The sequence below is a fragment of the Nannobrachium achirus genome, assembly GCF_963921795.1.
Source record: "Nannobrachium achirus genome assembly, chromosome: 3".
Lineage (NCBI taxonomy): Eukaryota > Metazoa > Chordata > Actinopteri > Myctophiformes > Myctophidae > Nannobrachium > Nannobrachium achirus.
In genome coordinates, this window is record NC_137812.1 from 72,132,562 (window position 1) to 72,148,590 (window position 16,029).

A 16,029-nucleotide genomic window follows, 5' to 3' on the forward strand; every position below is an offset into this window, starting at 1 on the left:
GTGTGGAGCATGGAGCTCTAACAGTTACAGTTATGGTGTGGTTGTGACCTGTTCAGGTAACAAACAACGACTTCAACAATGGCAGTAGTATATCTAGTATATCTATCTATCTATCTATCTATCTATCTATCTATCTATCTATCTATCTATCTATCTATCACTCTGATGTTTACAATGATGATAATGATTGCCACTGTTTTCTTGATTCTTGTTTTTGTTAATTATTAATGATGATTCCTCTTTTGGAGGATTTGACACCTTATAGGGGCAATGCAAATGTACTCTCTGATGTGTTAATTCTTTTAAACTCTCTCTCTCTCTCTCTCTCTCTCTCTCTCTCTCTCTCTCTCTCTCTCTCTCTCTCTCTCTCTCTCTCTCTCCAGAGTCAGTGAGGTTGGTGAATGGGACTGGTCCGTGTTCAGGCAGAGTGGAGGTGAAGTCTGATCAGTCTTGGGTCTCGGTGTGTGAAGATGACTTTGACCAGCAGGATGCAGAGGTGGCCTGTAGGGAGCTTGGCTGTGGGGCTCCGTCAGTCCTCCAGGGGGCGCTCTATGGAGAGGTGGAGGCTCCAATGTGGACTAAAGAGTTCCAGTGTGAAGGCAGTGAGTCTGTTCTCCTGGACTGTAGAACCTCAGACTCAACTAGAAACACCTGCTCACCTGACAAGACTGTTGGACTCACCTGCTCAGGTAACAAACTACACTTTTGTCGTATTGCCTATATGATAGTGTAATAATACTAATTATAGAATAACAATACAAAAGTATAGTTTGTCTTTTACTTGAGCAACTGAGCCAAACAGTCACTTTTCACTTACTATCTTGTCTATTTAAAGTATCCGAAAACGTCAGGTTGGTGGGAGGAACCAGTAACTGTACTGGTATACTGGAGGTGAAACATGAGGGAGTGTGGAGACCTGCAGCATGGTTCTCGGACCAGAGGATATCATCTGTGGTGTGTGGACAGCTGGACTGTGACTTTGCTGTTTCAACAGCAAGGCGTTCTGGTTATGATCAACCTTTGTGGACAATCTCATCTATGTCCTGTGTTGGTTCCGAGTCTTCTCTGATGGAATGTGCAACAATGGAGTCTAGTCTCAGCGATAGCAGAGTGCAAGTGGTCTGCTCAGCCTCAGGTAGCGTAGCAAATAATGTCAATAATTTTAAGTGACAATTCATCCGTATCTTAGAAACAGCCACTGGGACACTTCTGAACCAGTGAGCCCACAGAAGGTACTGGAGCACTTGAGTCCTTCAAAAATGTAGGCGTAAACAACATGTCGTTGCCTTTATCAAGAACCTGCATATTCACATCTTGATAGTGATGGTTAACTCTTCCCACGCTTTGAACGTTAACGTTCGCCCCATTTTTTACAGAACCTCGATGCCAATACGGCGCTCGTTCGGTTCGTTCGTCTGATGACTGTAAGCTGATGAGGGGTCGCGCGGCCGTCTACTGTAAACACATTTTCCGCGGTGATGGTGTAAAAAATCCATTATGCGTTAGATCAACGGAGAACAATTCACTTCCTTGTTGATTTCCTCCGGCTGTAAGGCTCTGTGGCCAGTGACTGGTCTTCTTCTTCTTCAACACATAACAGGCAAATTCACATTCATTCTCGCATGACGCCGCCCTCTGCTGCCTGGCAGACCAAAGTGCACTATTGCACAACCAAAAAAAAAAAAAATAAATAAATAAATGTCTGTCTGTCTATCTACTATAACGTCGCCAAGGTAAGCCGCTTTTTGATGGCGCCAGACCCAATAAATAAATAAATAATCTGGCAGTAGGAGAGTTAATACTGTATTATTTTCAGAAATGTTTTTCAACTTCATTTTTGGGTATTACGCATCTCAATACTTCAAAGTTAATTTAATGTTAAATTATTCATGTTTACCTCTGCATCTTCATGGGATTTTCTCTGGTGTGTGTAAAGTTCAATAGGCCTATGCAATCAAACTGGCTATGAATGTATCATCTTAGTGGATAAATACAGGTGTATTCTCTATACTCTATATACACGTACATATTATTGTTGACTATTATTTTACAATCAAAGAATGTTGTTTGTAAAGCTTGTTCTGTTGTCTCTGTACAGAGTCTGATGTCAGGTTGGTGGGAGTAACAGGTGGGCTGTTGTACAGTATTAGGCAATGTAGCGGTACACTGGAGATGAAGCACCAGGGAAAGTGGAAACCAGTGGATGGATTGTCTTACTGGGACCAGAAGTCATCATCTGTAGCGTGTAGACAGCTGGAATGTGGCCCTGCTGTTTCAACAAAATGGACTGAGTCTACACCTCAACCTGTATGGAAGATGACGTCTCACTGTGTTGGATCTGAGTCTTCAGTGAAGAAGTGTGGTCCAGTGGAGTCTGCAACTTCTTCCTCCAGACGGGAGTTGACCTGTAGAGGTAACACTTTCTTCCACAGTGACAGTAATCTATATATTTATACTACTACTACTACTACTACTAGGGCTGTCCTCGACGCAGGATTTATCAAGTCGATTCGAGTCGCGGGGTTAATCCGACGCGTCGACGAATCGTTTATGTAAAAAAAAAAGAAAAAAAAAGTGGTGCTTTAAGCTTTTAAACCACGTCAACGTAATACAATAAAACAGCAATATGTTTTAAGCCTTTAAAGTGAATTAGATCCATGAACTACCGTGCATATTGAGACATGACGATAAGATTGCGTCCAGCCGTGCGTAATTTGCCGTGCGTAATTGTGAATTGTGGAGCAGAGTAGAACAACGGAGGAGAGAAGCAGGAGGGAGAATAATGCATCTCTTTGACAGCATGTCGTGTATTATTTCCACAAGTTGTATTTTCTCAGAGCACCGCTGCTGTATCAAAAGAGCTATGTTGCCGATCTGGTGCGAGATAATAAAAAGAAAACAGTTCGCCCGTCGCTATTCCTCAGCCTGAGTCCAACCACCACACACCCACGGCAGTGAAAGTGAAAGCGCATCGCGCTGGCTCTGCTGCTTCTTTGGCCAGCTCTCAAGTAGAATAACAACTTGTCGACGCATTTCCTCTCCAAGCGGTTACTTCAAAATAAGAGCTCCCTGTTATATGATCAAGGCAACTTTCAAGTCACGTGAACTGATTTTATTTTTAAGTCTAGTTTACAAGTAGTAGGAAGTATGGACTCAATAAGAATTACATGACAGTCACAGTCCAGCGCTCTCATACCGCACCACAGTATACTGGTGTGATAAAAAATTATATATTTTTGACGGCTCGACTCAAACAATTGGCGTTGATTCCGGGGGCTTAAAACGACGCGTCGATTCGTCGATTTTTAGAGGACAGGCCTAACTACTACTACTACTACTACTACCGTAATTGCTGGACTATAAGCCGCACCTGAATATACAGTTTACAGTTTACAGTTTAGGCATTTAGCAGACGCTTTTAATCCAAAGTGACTTAAAATAAGCAGGTAATACACATCACTATAATAAGCAAGATAATATGTCAGTTCATTAACAACAATATAACAATATATAAATGCATAGGAATATCAATCTAGAAAAACAATAACAAAGGTAGACCACGTAAAAAACTTCAAAAAACCATGTATGGTCATTGGTGGTCACTGAGGGAAGGGGGAGTGTTACAGTAGTGCTATGGGTTTAAGTGGAGTCTGAAGAGGTGAGTCTTAAGTCCACGGCGGAAGCCAGGTAGTGAGTTTGTTGTTCTAAGCGTGACAGGGAGTTTATTCCACAAAATATAAGCCGCACCAGCTAAATTTAGAACAAAAAACAAATGTGTACATATATAAGCCGCACCTGACTATACGCCGCAGGTGTCCTTCCTGCTTCCCGCTAGAGCGCCCCTGGTAAATATCTCTATATAAATCCTTGTTAAAGACCATTGTAAAACTAACTAACTCGCCGTTAGCTGTAAAAATCTATATATAAGCCGCACCGTTGTATAAGCTGCAGGGTTCAAAATATGGGAAAAAAGCCACGGCTTATAGTCCGGCAATTACGGTACTAAAATAATAATAATAATAATAATAATAATCGTAATCATAATATCTCAGAATTATCCTTTCTCTCTGTCTGTCTGTCTGTCTGTCTGTCTGTCTGTCTGTCGGTCTGTCTATCTAAAATGTTTTGTAATTACATCTCTATTGTCTCTTTACAGCACATGATGGTTTCAGGTTGGTGGGAGGAATCAGTCACTGTGCTGGTATGTTGGAGGTGAATCACGAGAGAGAGTGGAGACCAGCTAATTATACGAGTTGGAACCAGAAGTCAGCGTCTGTACTGTGTAGACAACTCGACTGTGGCACTGTTGTTTCAACACAAACCACCGTTGTTTCTACAAATCACCCTGTGTGGTCGATTAGGTCTTCCTGTGACGGATCTGAGTCTTCGCTGAGGCGGTGTGGAAGCTCTGTCAGCCGCAATTCAAATCCGTCTACTTCCACTGAGAGACATGAGGTGATATGTTCAGGTAACTATTTATTTAACAACTATACAAAATCTCTATTATGTATCCAATCTGTATGATAGATAATGTTAATACAATACAGCTCATACAATTAGCATGGTTGTATTTGGTCTCCCTGCTCCTCTATTGAGACATTTAGATCCTGTCTCTAGGTTGTCCATGACCTTTGACACAATCCTGTTTCTGGTTTGACACACAGTTTTATCCAAAGCATTGCATCGGAGTTCCAACCCAGGTCCAAATCCACGTTACTAAGTGTAGCTTCAAACTTGTACAGTGTCCTATGTAATCAATCAATCAATCAATCAATCAATCAATCAATCAATCAATTGAGAGAGACTCTCGATTGTTTGAGAGACTCCTGAAGGGTTGTATTGTTATATAAGGTAGACTGATGTTGATCAATAGCATTGTTTGATGTGTTTTCTTAGTTCTTCAACCCATGAATTGTTCCCTAATGTATGTTTATTACTTTGTATTTGCATTGTTATATAAGGTATAACACACACACACACACACGCACGCGCACACGCACGCGCGCACGCACACACGCACACACACACACACACACACACACACACACACACACACACACACACACACACACACACACTATTGCCCAGTAAAACGCCCTATGTAGGTCATGGGTGCGTGCACACATCCGCTTGGTTGACAGCAGACTGCTGGGGGATCACTGGTGCTTTGGAATGGGATCAACCTTCACCAAAATCTTGCCATATTTTCCCAAATAGGAAGATGACTGACCTCTAAGATGTTTGATGTCATAGACCACATGATACTGGCACAATATGTCCATGTGTGAGTTTCCCAGACATCAAGGATCTCCATATATTAGCATAAAAGGAACACGGACAGAATTAATTTGCATTAATTTGTGTGACTCGCGTTGCGGTTGGTTGTTTAAGTTGGAACAAAATGTGTCCAAAAGGTTGCCATATTTTCCTAAATATGGATTAGCTGGTATAAGGTGTAACGCACTGTGGCGCACATGAGCTTAATATTGATGGCATCAGGGATCTCCATATATGGGCATAAAAGGGACAAGTACAGAATTCATTTGCAACATCATTGTGATGTCAGAAGAAGTCAGCTATATTCTGCTGAGCTGGGATGAGGTGTCAGTGTGATGTCAGAAGAGTGACAGATGGATAAACAGACAGACAGACAGACAGACAGACATGAGCTGGAGGTTTTCATACTAAGTAGCGACCTACTGTCGCAATTATGTTAAAAGAAAGTAATATTAATCACACTGCTTGTTTTGTTTGATTGTTTCTTCGCAGGAATGTCTAGTGATGTCAGGTTGGACACAGAGAGGGGGGCAACCGGTGGCTGTAGTGGAACACTGATGCTGAAACACCAGGGAGAGTGGAGACCAGCAGACGGTCTGTCTTACTGGAGCCACAGCTCATCTTCTGTAGTGTGTAGACAGATGGACTGTGGCTCTGCTCTGTCAACGGAGAGGACTTCTACTGCTAGGGATCCTCAACCTGTGTGGTGGACCACATCTGAATGTGACGAGTCTTCACCGACGGAGTGTGGAGCCAAGAAGTCTGTCACTTCCACTGACAGACTGAAGGTGACCTGTTCAGGTAACAAACAATGACATCTGTCTGTCTGTCTGTCTGTCTGTCTGTCTGTCTGTCTGTCTATTATCTATACATACCCACTCCGATAACTGGTCTAAAAGTGAAAGTTTTTTTTTAGGCTATAGACCTAGCTTAGATGTTGAAACAATGTCATTTCAACAGCTATACGTATATATACACCATCTATTATGTTCCTTGTTGCAGACTATACTGAGAATTGCTTTCTGCTGCTAATTTTAACGTGACAATTTTACAATAAAGTTTTAATGAATGGATATGTATCCCTTGCATCTCTCTCTCTCTCTCTCTCTCTCTCTCTCTCTCTCTCTCTCTCTCTCTCTCTCTCTCTCCAATTCAATTCAATTCAATTCAATTCAATTCAATTCAATTCAATTCAATTCAATCCAATTCAAAGGGCTTTATTGGCATGTAAAAACATTGCTAAAGCAGAAGTGTACACAATACAATACAATACAATACAATACAATACAATACAATACAATACAATCGGAACACATTATGTACAAGTACTCTTTCTCTTTTTCTCTCCAGAGTCAGTGAGGTTGGTGAATGGGACTGGTTCGTGTTCAGGCAGAGTGGAGGTGAAGTCTCATCAGTCTTGGGTCTCGGTGTGTGAAGATGACTTTGACCGGCAAGATGCAGAGGTGCTTTGTAGGGAGCTCGGCTGTGGGGCTCCGTCAGTCCTCCAGGGGGCGCTCTATGGAGAGGTGGAGGCTCCGATGTGGCCCAAAGAGTTCCATTGTGACGGCAGCGAGTCTGTTCTCATGGACTGTGGAACCTCAGGCTCAACTAGAAACACCTGTTCACCTGACAAGACTGTTGGACTCACCTGCTCAGGTAACAGACAAAGAACACTTTAGGTTTGGATTATTATTTTATAATTATTGCATTGTCCCTACTAATTCTATTGTCTCTTTACAGCACCGGATGATGTCAGGTTGGTGGGAGGAACCAGTCACTGTACTGGTAGACTGGAGATGAGCTATCAGGGAGAGTGGAGACCAGTGGATGGCACCCACTGGAACCAGAAGTCATCATCCGTAGTGTGTCGACAGCTGGCCTGTGGCTCTGCTGTTTCAACAGAAACGACCTCGGACATTACACAGGAACCTGCATGGTTGATTAATGCATTCTGTGTTGGAACTGAGTCTGCAGTGAGGGAGTGTGGAACAAAGCTGTCTGTTACTTCCACCAAGAGACTGGAGGTGGTCTGTTCAGGTAACAAACTAAGTGTTTAACAATGATATGAAACTTTACTTTCTCAATCAATCAATCAATCAATCAATCAATCCCAACATACCGACCGCAAACTATTTTAAGCCTAGAATCAAGCCATCCAGGATCCTGGTGAATCATGATCATAGAAACTTTGATTTTGAATTTAAAAAATGGTATTTATTAAATCTAGTACGGTCATCATATAATTAAATATTCAAATATTCCAATGTGGTGTTAAAGTGTTAGTTCCTATTTTTGACATAAAGCTGTGTGAAATATTTGCCATTAAAACAGTGGTTAAAAATGTATTAATTGATTACCACAGTCCCGTGGTCAGAGTTCTGGTCAGTTTTAGTTGAATATTAAGTAGTTCCAATGGGGTGGGGGCCATTTGGCTTGGCCCAATCATTGAAAATAGATTAATCCACAAAACTAGCGTTATTTGTATTGTTGGCCTATTTCTACCATATAGAGCGAGGTTTCGTTTTGATCAGCTGACTGCAAAGCACCTTGTTTTGGGGAAATACGTTGCAGCTGCGTGGTGATACTGGACACAAAAAAATAGTACCATGTGACAGAGGGGTCAAAGTTGAACGAAAATTGGTCTATTTGGTAGAAATAGGTCAACAATACAAATGACGCTAGTTTTGTGGATTCATCTATTTTTAATCATTGGGCCATGAGCCCCTGCCAAATCACCGGAACTACTTATTCATCTAGAACTGACCAGAATTCTGACCACGGGACTCTGGTAACGAATTAATACATTTGTAACCACTATTTTAATGGCAAGTATTTCACACAGCTTCATGTAAAAAATAGGTGAACTAACACTTTAAGTAACTAAGCACAATTACTCCAGTACTGTACTTTCATTTAATTGTGTATTAATATGTTCTATTTTCAATACTTTATACTTTAACTCCACCACACCTCAGAGGCAAATATTGTACTTTTCATTTGACTACTTAAGTGACTTTGCATATTTATTTAGGCTGAAGAATTGAGATTATGATTATAACAAAACACATATTTGCCACTTAAGTCTTTTGCTTTTCAACAACAGCCCCCACAGCTTCTAAGGTGACGTCCAACTCCAGCACCACCACACTCACAGTGCTCCTTATGGTCATGCTCTTCATCATCATCATCATCGTCGTCGTCATCGTCCTCAAGCGTCGCAGGGCCAATAGGAAGGTATCGTATGCATCTTTGATTGACCAATAGGAAGGTGTTGTATGCATCTTTGATTGACCAATAGGAAGGTGTCGTATGCATCTTTAATTGCAAAGATTTCAGCTGATTTCACCTAAACGTTGACATGCATCCGTATGAAAACAGCGGTTGTCAATTACACTTTATAACATGAAAACATCACGTTACAACCTGATACAACTTTTGTATTATTATTATTAATAATAATAATAAATAAATAATGTGTAATGAAATGAAAAGATGTCATAATTGTATATTATGTAAAAAGATACATACTGTACAGTAAGACATTATTATGTTATACTTTCATTATGTCACGCTATAACATTGTCGGTTATCAGGTCATCAGTGGATATAACAATAGTTTGGTTGGCCCATATCCATCTTTTATTCTAACTCTCAGTGCGACTAAACTGTTTGATTCGTATTATTGAAAGGGAACAAAGAACAACGCAGCACCACCCCAACCAGAATGCATTTCTTTTATTTATCTTTTAATAGACTGGACCACTCCGGCTCGGTTTAGAATGAAAACCACGCGAGGTTAGTGAACCTGTGAGTTAAACATTGGTGCTGCTGTGTTCCTCCAGGCCACCAGAGGGCAGCATGTAGGAGAGATGAACGCTGAGATGGTTTCCTTTAACCGTCAGGATCAAGAGGCAGCAGAAGAAATTCTCCTCACGTCATCACATACATCACTCATCAGTGGCAGACGATAACAACGCACATTTACTTCAGTGCTGTACTTAAAAGCGGCCATTCCAATCCAAATCAGTTTTGTTAACACGTTGGGCTCTATTCTATGTCACCCCCGCTACCCGCTAATCGTGGGTTTAGGGTGAGGATAAGGGGTATGGCAACTTGCCCTATCCCTAAATGATATTTTGGGCTTGCTATGCCCGCTACCCATTATGCCAACTCTTTTATTTGCATTGCATGTTCTTTCCCTAAAATTGGTATTTTGGCAACACAGATCTAAGAAAGCAGATTCCGGATGATAAAATCAGCCACTATGCCAGGTTTAGGGTTAATGCTGTGGCTCCATACACAGGCACACTGTTCAGAGGTGTCTTTCTGACCTAATTATCCACCAATCTAATGCTGCATTGACACTACGAAAAGCCATGCATATACAGTCTTTTGCTTACATGTTGTGTAGAGGCCAATTTGTGCTTTTACCTATAACTCCACCGATTAGTGTAAAATTCTATATGCACACTTCCCAGAGGCCAAGGAAAAACCTGTGCCCTGCATTTTTCACATCTGCCTTTTATAGCACCACCAGAAGGCCGACTTACAGTATGTAAAACACATTCTTCGATATTACTCCTTCAGATTTTATCCAGAAACCACACAAACTTGTCCGATATGTCATATTCTATCTAATTGGCTAACATTGAATTCCAAAGTTTGCAGGATTGCTCCTTTTTGAACAAAATGCCTCAAATCATGAATGCAGCCTGCTATGTGAAGTTTGGACACCCATTCCCACTAGGCCAAGGAACAGATGCCACACTTCTCACATTGGCCTGTTATAGCGCCACCAGCAGGTCAACTTTTGCAAAACACATTTTTGGAACAAAATGCCTCAAATCCCGCATTCAGTGTCCGATTGCCATGAAAGGTCCAAGAAAGCGTGGCACCCTTTGGCCTATAATAGAGCCACCAGGAGGCTCTATTATGTTGTCTTTGCTTGATGTTTTGCGTAAAGCACATTGACTTAATTGCCTTGTTGTTGATATTTTCTATGCAAATAAAATCGCCTTGCCTTGCCTTGCCGACTCCTAGTGTTTTTCAGGCCGTGACCCCCAAAATATTTGAACTGGGGACTTATTGGAATTGCAGGAGTTGAGGCATTATATTTAGTTTGACTTAAAGGACAACTTTGTCGAACAAGGGTTCATATTTTAGATAGTCACTCATTCAAGAAAAGAAGAGATGAGTGTTAAAATGTTTTCATTTGCTTCTTTCTATCATTTTAGTGATTTTAAAGATTTTTGCCCCAGGTTGGGGGCATGCATGCAATTGGCTAAACATGTATTTTAGACACAATAAGCCCATTCCCAAGATGTACCGCAATCTTTCATGGGCAGATGCAAATGAAATGATGATGATGCAAATGAAGCAGATGCAATTTGGTAGACTTGTACAGTTTGTGTCCCTGGACATTGTCTGATATGGAGCCTTCCCCAAAATGCCCCTCCTTGATGCCTATTTTAATATCCGCCATTACCAAATTACCAAACTCTTGAACCAAGCATTTACAAACTATGTGATGTCTAAATCTATGTTGTGATGGACAAGGAATACAATGATGTCATGTACAGCATCATAAACTGTCCAGGTGAATTTGTATAAGGAATAAGGACCTTTATCTTACATGCCTATGAAGTGCGCACACACCACACACACACACACACACACACACACACACACACACACACACACACACACACACACACACACACACACACACTGATAAAGTGGCCAAAAACGCCTCAAATCATGAACACAGCCTGCGATGTGCGTGAAATTTTGCACGCACATTCCCACTAGGTCAAGGAACAGATGCCACCCTTCTCACATTGGCCTGTTAAAGCGCCACCGGGAGGGGGTCAACATTTGCATAACACATATTTGGAACAAAATGCCTCAAATCACGCATGTAGCGTCCGATTGCCGTGAAAGGCCCAAGAACACGTGGCACCCTTTTCACTTTGGCCTATTATAGAGCCACCAGGAGGCCAAAATAACCTACCTGACCTGCCGGAGACCTGTTCTCGGTGCTCAGTGCTCACTGCTTCCAGTTTTTCTGATTTCTTTCCCCCCTTTTCTTGCTTTTCCTGCTTTTTTCCGCAGCTTTTTTCCCTTCTTATTTTTTCTGGCTTGGCCACTTTATCGCTGCTTGCAGCTATAAGTTTTACTTGTTTTTATCATTTTTCACCCTATACTTTTACATTACTAATATTACAGCACTACTCTCACTAAAACATCTGTAGAGTTTACATAGTTTGAAATATATTCATAAGATTTTGCCTATCAATTAATGACACCTTGATGGAAAATTTCTCTAGTCACATATGTCTCTAATGAGGTCTTGAGTCTTTTTCACTATTCAGAATGCACATTTTCCATAGGTGGAGGTCTTTTTCAATCCTCTTTTCCCTAGTAAGTGATTACAATTTGGTAAGAGAAATGTGATGTTTTACACTGCATTTGTGAATTTTCAGGGGTTAGCTTACATGTGGTGGGTCAAGAGTAGCCACAATCATTGTAGTCTTGTGTACACAACTGTTCCAATTTTTAAATCAAATATGTGATATTTGAGTTTTGTTTTTAAATGGGATATGCACTATAAGCTGCGGCTTCTGCCTATACCTTTTCGGACCAGCATGTGAAATACTGTAAATTACTGTATGTACTGTATTAGTTGTATGAAATGGAAATAAACTAACCTAACCTAACCTAAATTTGGGCATGCATTTTAGGCAGATTTTTCCCCTGGATTACACTGGTGTTCAAGTGGTTAATGTGGCCCACGGGTTAATATCAGAATACAGATACAAATATTGATTTCAGGTGTTACAATTTCAAACATGCAAGTTAAGTCTATATTAGTATTTGAATGACTAGCAGGGTATTACAATGTTTATTGTCTTTTATGTCCAATGTATTTGTGTTTAACTTCATAAAGTCAACAGAGTATAACTAAATGCATTTAAACTATCAAAATGTTACGTTTCCCGATTGGGGGACTGCAGATTGGTCCGAAGGTTCATTTGTCCAAATTAGTTAGGGTAACTGAGGTTAGGGTTAGGGTTCGGACCAATGCCATGGCACCTCAGGATTCTGATTCAGAAAAAAACAAAAAAAACAACAAAAGATAATTCTGGGTTCCAATTCAACTCAGTAGCAAAAATAGCATGCTCAAAACGTGTCGCACGTGAGAGAGAGAGAGAGATGTGGTTTAATAAAGGCTCTTTATTAAACCACATCTTTCCAATTCAGCTCAAGTTACTGCAAAACACAGAGCCAATATTCATAAGATTCATATGACTTTCTATTAAAAGCAAAGAACCAGCTCTCCCCCTTCCAGTGATAGGACCCCCCCCCCCCCCCCCCCCCCCCCCCAACAGCCCAGATGTCATTGAACCCTTGCAGGTTATTAATGTACAGTATGCATGCTCAACTCTAAGTGGAGCAGCTACCATCCCTGTTAACCATCCCTATATTGTGGCCAATGGCATTGTAATACTAAACAATAGAATCCAATGGTGATGTTTAGGTGGTAGGGGGAGCTAAAATAAAATGATTTAAACCTTTTTTTGGATAAAATACAAACGTTGTAATAGTAGCCTACAACAGTGGGCTCTAGAGGGTTAAAACCTGACCTGGAACTGTAGACCCAACTCCCTTTATCCAGATTGCAAGTTTGGCCATTCCGGACATATAAATGTACAGTATAGTTATTTTTGTCACCTGAATAATAGAGAGAGAGAGCGAGAGAGAGAGAGAGAGAGAGAGAGAGAGAGAGAGAGAGAGAGAGAGAGAGGGGGGGGGGGGGGTGAGTGAGTGGAGGGAGGGAGGGAGAGAGAGAGAGAGAGAGAGAGAGAGAGAGAGGGGGGTTGAGTGAGTGGAGGGAGGGAGGGGGAGAGAGAGAGAGAGAGAGAGAGAGAGAGAGAGAGAGAGAGAGAGAGAGAGAGAGAGAGAGAGAGAGAAGGGGCGGGGGTGGGAGTTACAGAAAAGAGTATCAACACATTGTTTTCATTCTCGTGAGAGCTGTTGATGATTGCGCAAACTTCCTCTGCCTTGACTTGTATTGCAAAACCAGTGAGTGAGTCACGACCGTGACTGACTGCTGGGAACTGTTATGCAACTATTATTACACTATAGAATGTAGACTGTAGTACAGAATGTATGGATAATACATTACTGGGGAAGAGGCAGGATAGCCTATGCACTGTTGTGACTCTCTCATCGTCAGCTAGAAAGCAGTGTTTCTCAACTCTCCGTCACATCACCTTCACAGACGTATTAAAAGCTGGAAGTGTTCTGTACAGAATGTCATTTGGAACTCTCTGTCCAACACAATGCATCTCTCCATCACCATCATCATCATCGTACTCATCCTTGGACTCACGCTGTCACCACAAGGTAAGACCCTTTCCTTTCAAAGTTTTTAGAGTATGATCGGCGTTGGGGAAGTTACTTTGAAAGCATAACTTGTACAGTTACAAGTAACTCACCATGGCAGTAACTTGATCAAGTTAAAGTTATACACCTGGAGAAATGTAACTTATAAAGTTTCAGATTACATAGAAAAAGTAACTTGATTTTTATTTTCAGCGTTAAATTGAGAATGTACATTTGGTGTACATGAAACTAAATAGCCTATAATATCCTGCCAGCAGAAATATGCCTCTCAACTGAGTTTTATGTCTTATTTCAAAAAGGTTGACATTTTCTTTAGTAAACATCTGTTAATCTGTTAATAAAGTTAAAAAAAGAAGACAATTATGAACTGTTGAGGACATTAATTTGATCGTCAATATTAAAACCTAAATGTAAAATTATAATTGTAGCTTGTAACTTGAGCCAAAAATGACTCAAAAAGTATCTCAGTTACTTGACGAGTTACAAAAATATGAATGTAACTCAGTTACCAGCAAGTTACAGCAAAATGTAACTTAGTTACGTAACTCAGTTACATGTAACTTTAACTTCCCCAACGCTGAGGCTATGATTGGTTATCTTGTCTGTACAAATTCATCCGGGGACTATATTTTCGCCCCTGTCTGTCTGTCTGTCTGTCTGTCCGTCCGTCCGTCCGTCCGTCCGTGTGTGTGTGTGCGTGCAGCACCGTTGAAGCGACCAGTGTTAAACTCACACTAGTCTGTTAGAGAGCCACCAGGAGGCTGACTTTTGCTAAACCTTTTTTGTATCATCAATCCTTAATTGTGTCCAAACCTCATGCAAATCTGTACAAATGATTTCTATTGTCATGTGATCAAGAAGTATCTGCAGTGAGATTTATCATCATTTTCGATTGTCTTCTAAGCAGTGGTTCTCAACCTGTGGGTCAGGACCCCCAGGGATGTCCCCAAATTATTTTGGGGGGGTGATTGGGGGGTGATAAAGATGATTAACTTAATTTGCATCATTGATTTATCTCTCACCAGTTAACAAAACAACTTGAATTTTAAGTAGGGTATCTGCACATTTCTAAAATGACAATTTAGAGATTTACAGTACCATTTACAGTAACAAAATATGATTATTCTGGGGGTCATGGCCTGAAAAGGTTGAGGACCACTGTTCTAAAGTGTACAGGAGTGGCCCATTGTGTGTGTGTGCACATGTCTGCATATGCGTGTCTGTGTGCATGCAAAATAAGGCTACGTTATAATGTAAGAAACAAGTGTAAAGGCATGGTTAATCATGATGGCCCTCAATGTTTAAAGTTACTGTGTGAAGACGAGGAGTTGGCGATAAGTATGTGTGTTCCAGAGTAAAGCACCTCAGTGTTTTAACCTGCTTGGTGCCATCAATTATATGTCTTTGAAAGTCCAAGATCCATAGACTTCCATGTAATTCATAGTGAACGGATCGTGCACGCCCATGCCTAATCATCCACCACGTGTGTGCACGCTGTTCACAGCTTTCAAACAAAAGAATCCGCTTGGAAATCGGTTCTGGCATTCATGAGCTAGCAGCCATTATGTTTTCTTCAGATGTAAACAAACATGGCTGCCATGTTTGAAAGAATGGGTTGGTATGGGGGTTAAACATGCAATTTCGCGATCGTGATCATGCCTAATACATTTTTTTGGGGTCCAAAAAAATGTTAAAAAAAAAAAAAAAAAATCTTCAAAAACGGCCCAAACTTGGGAAACTCGGGGTTGGCACCATAAGTGTTTTAATGGACAACTGTCACCAACTGCGTTTCCATAAAATCTTTTTGAAAATAGGAAGCTAATCATCAGGGGAAAAAAAGAAGAAAAAAAAAAGAAACATTGCCTGTTTCCATCCCCTGATGAGACACATTAATGAACATGCGTTTTACTTTTTAAAGCCTACTCCTTATACAAACATATGAATCAATCATTAAAGATGGGGTGCCATGATTCCCCCCCCCCCCCCCCCTCTCAAACATGATTATCAGGTATTATGATTATACTAGGAGGAAGACTTTTTTCCCCAAAAGTGTACAGAAAGAGTTAAAATTATGTTTTTTATGTGGCCACACCCACCAGTTCATTGGTATGTGTGGTTGCCATGGTGGGTGGTGACCCAGCTGAAGTTAGCCACACCCACGTATGTTGGGTGAATGGTAATTAGGGGAGGGGTTGATTCTGTGATGTAATAAGTATCTGTGTTTTTGGACCGGCACATTTGACCCCACAAGGTGGCAGCCTACAGCTAAAACCCAAATAGAAAGGCAATACATAATTGCTCATAACAACCACACCAGGGGGTCTAATGAAGTACTGTCAACCTCCC

General features: G+C 41.0%; 1 protein-coding gene across 1 annotated transcript; it reads left to right on the forward strand.

The window, feature by feature from the left end:
- Window positions 1–2,316: 2,316 nt before the first annotated feature.
- On the forward strand, window positions 2,317–9,248 carry LOC308281562 (CD5 antigen-like; the record flags this gene model as incomplete). The annotated part of the gene is made up of 6 exons (XM_080721792.1): window positions 2,317–2,413; window positions 5,770–6,078; window positions 6,628–6,933; window positions 7,018–7,314; window positions 8,381–8,511; window positions 9,120–9,248. 6 exons carry the CDS (start codon window positions 2,317–2,319, stop codon window positions 9,246–9,248), a joined length of 1,269 nt encoding a protein of 422 aa, XP_080577918.1.
- Window positions 9,249–16,029: the final 6,781 nt, after the last annotated feature.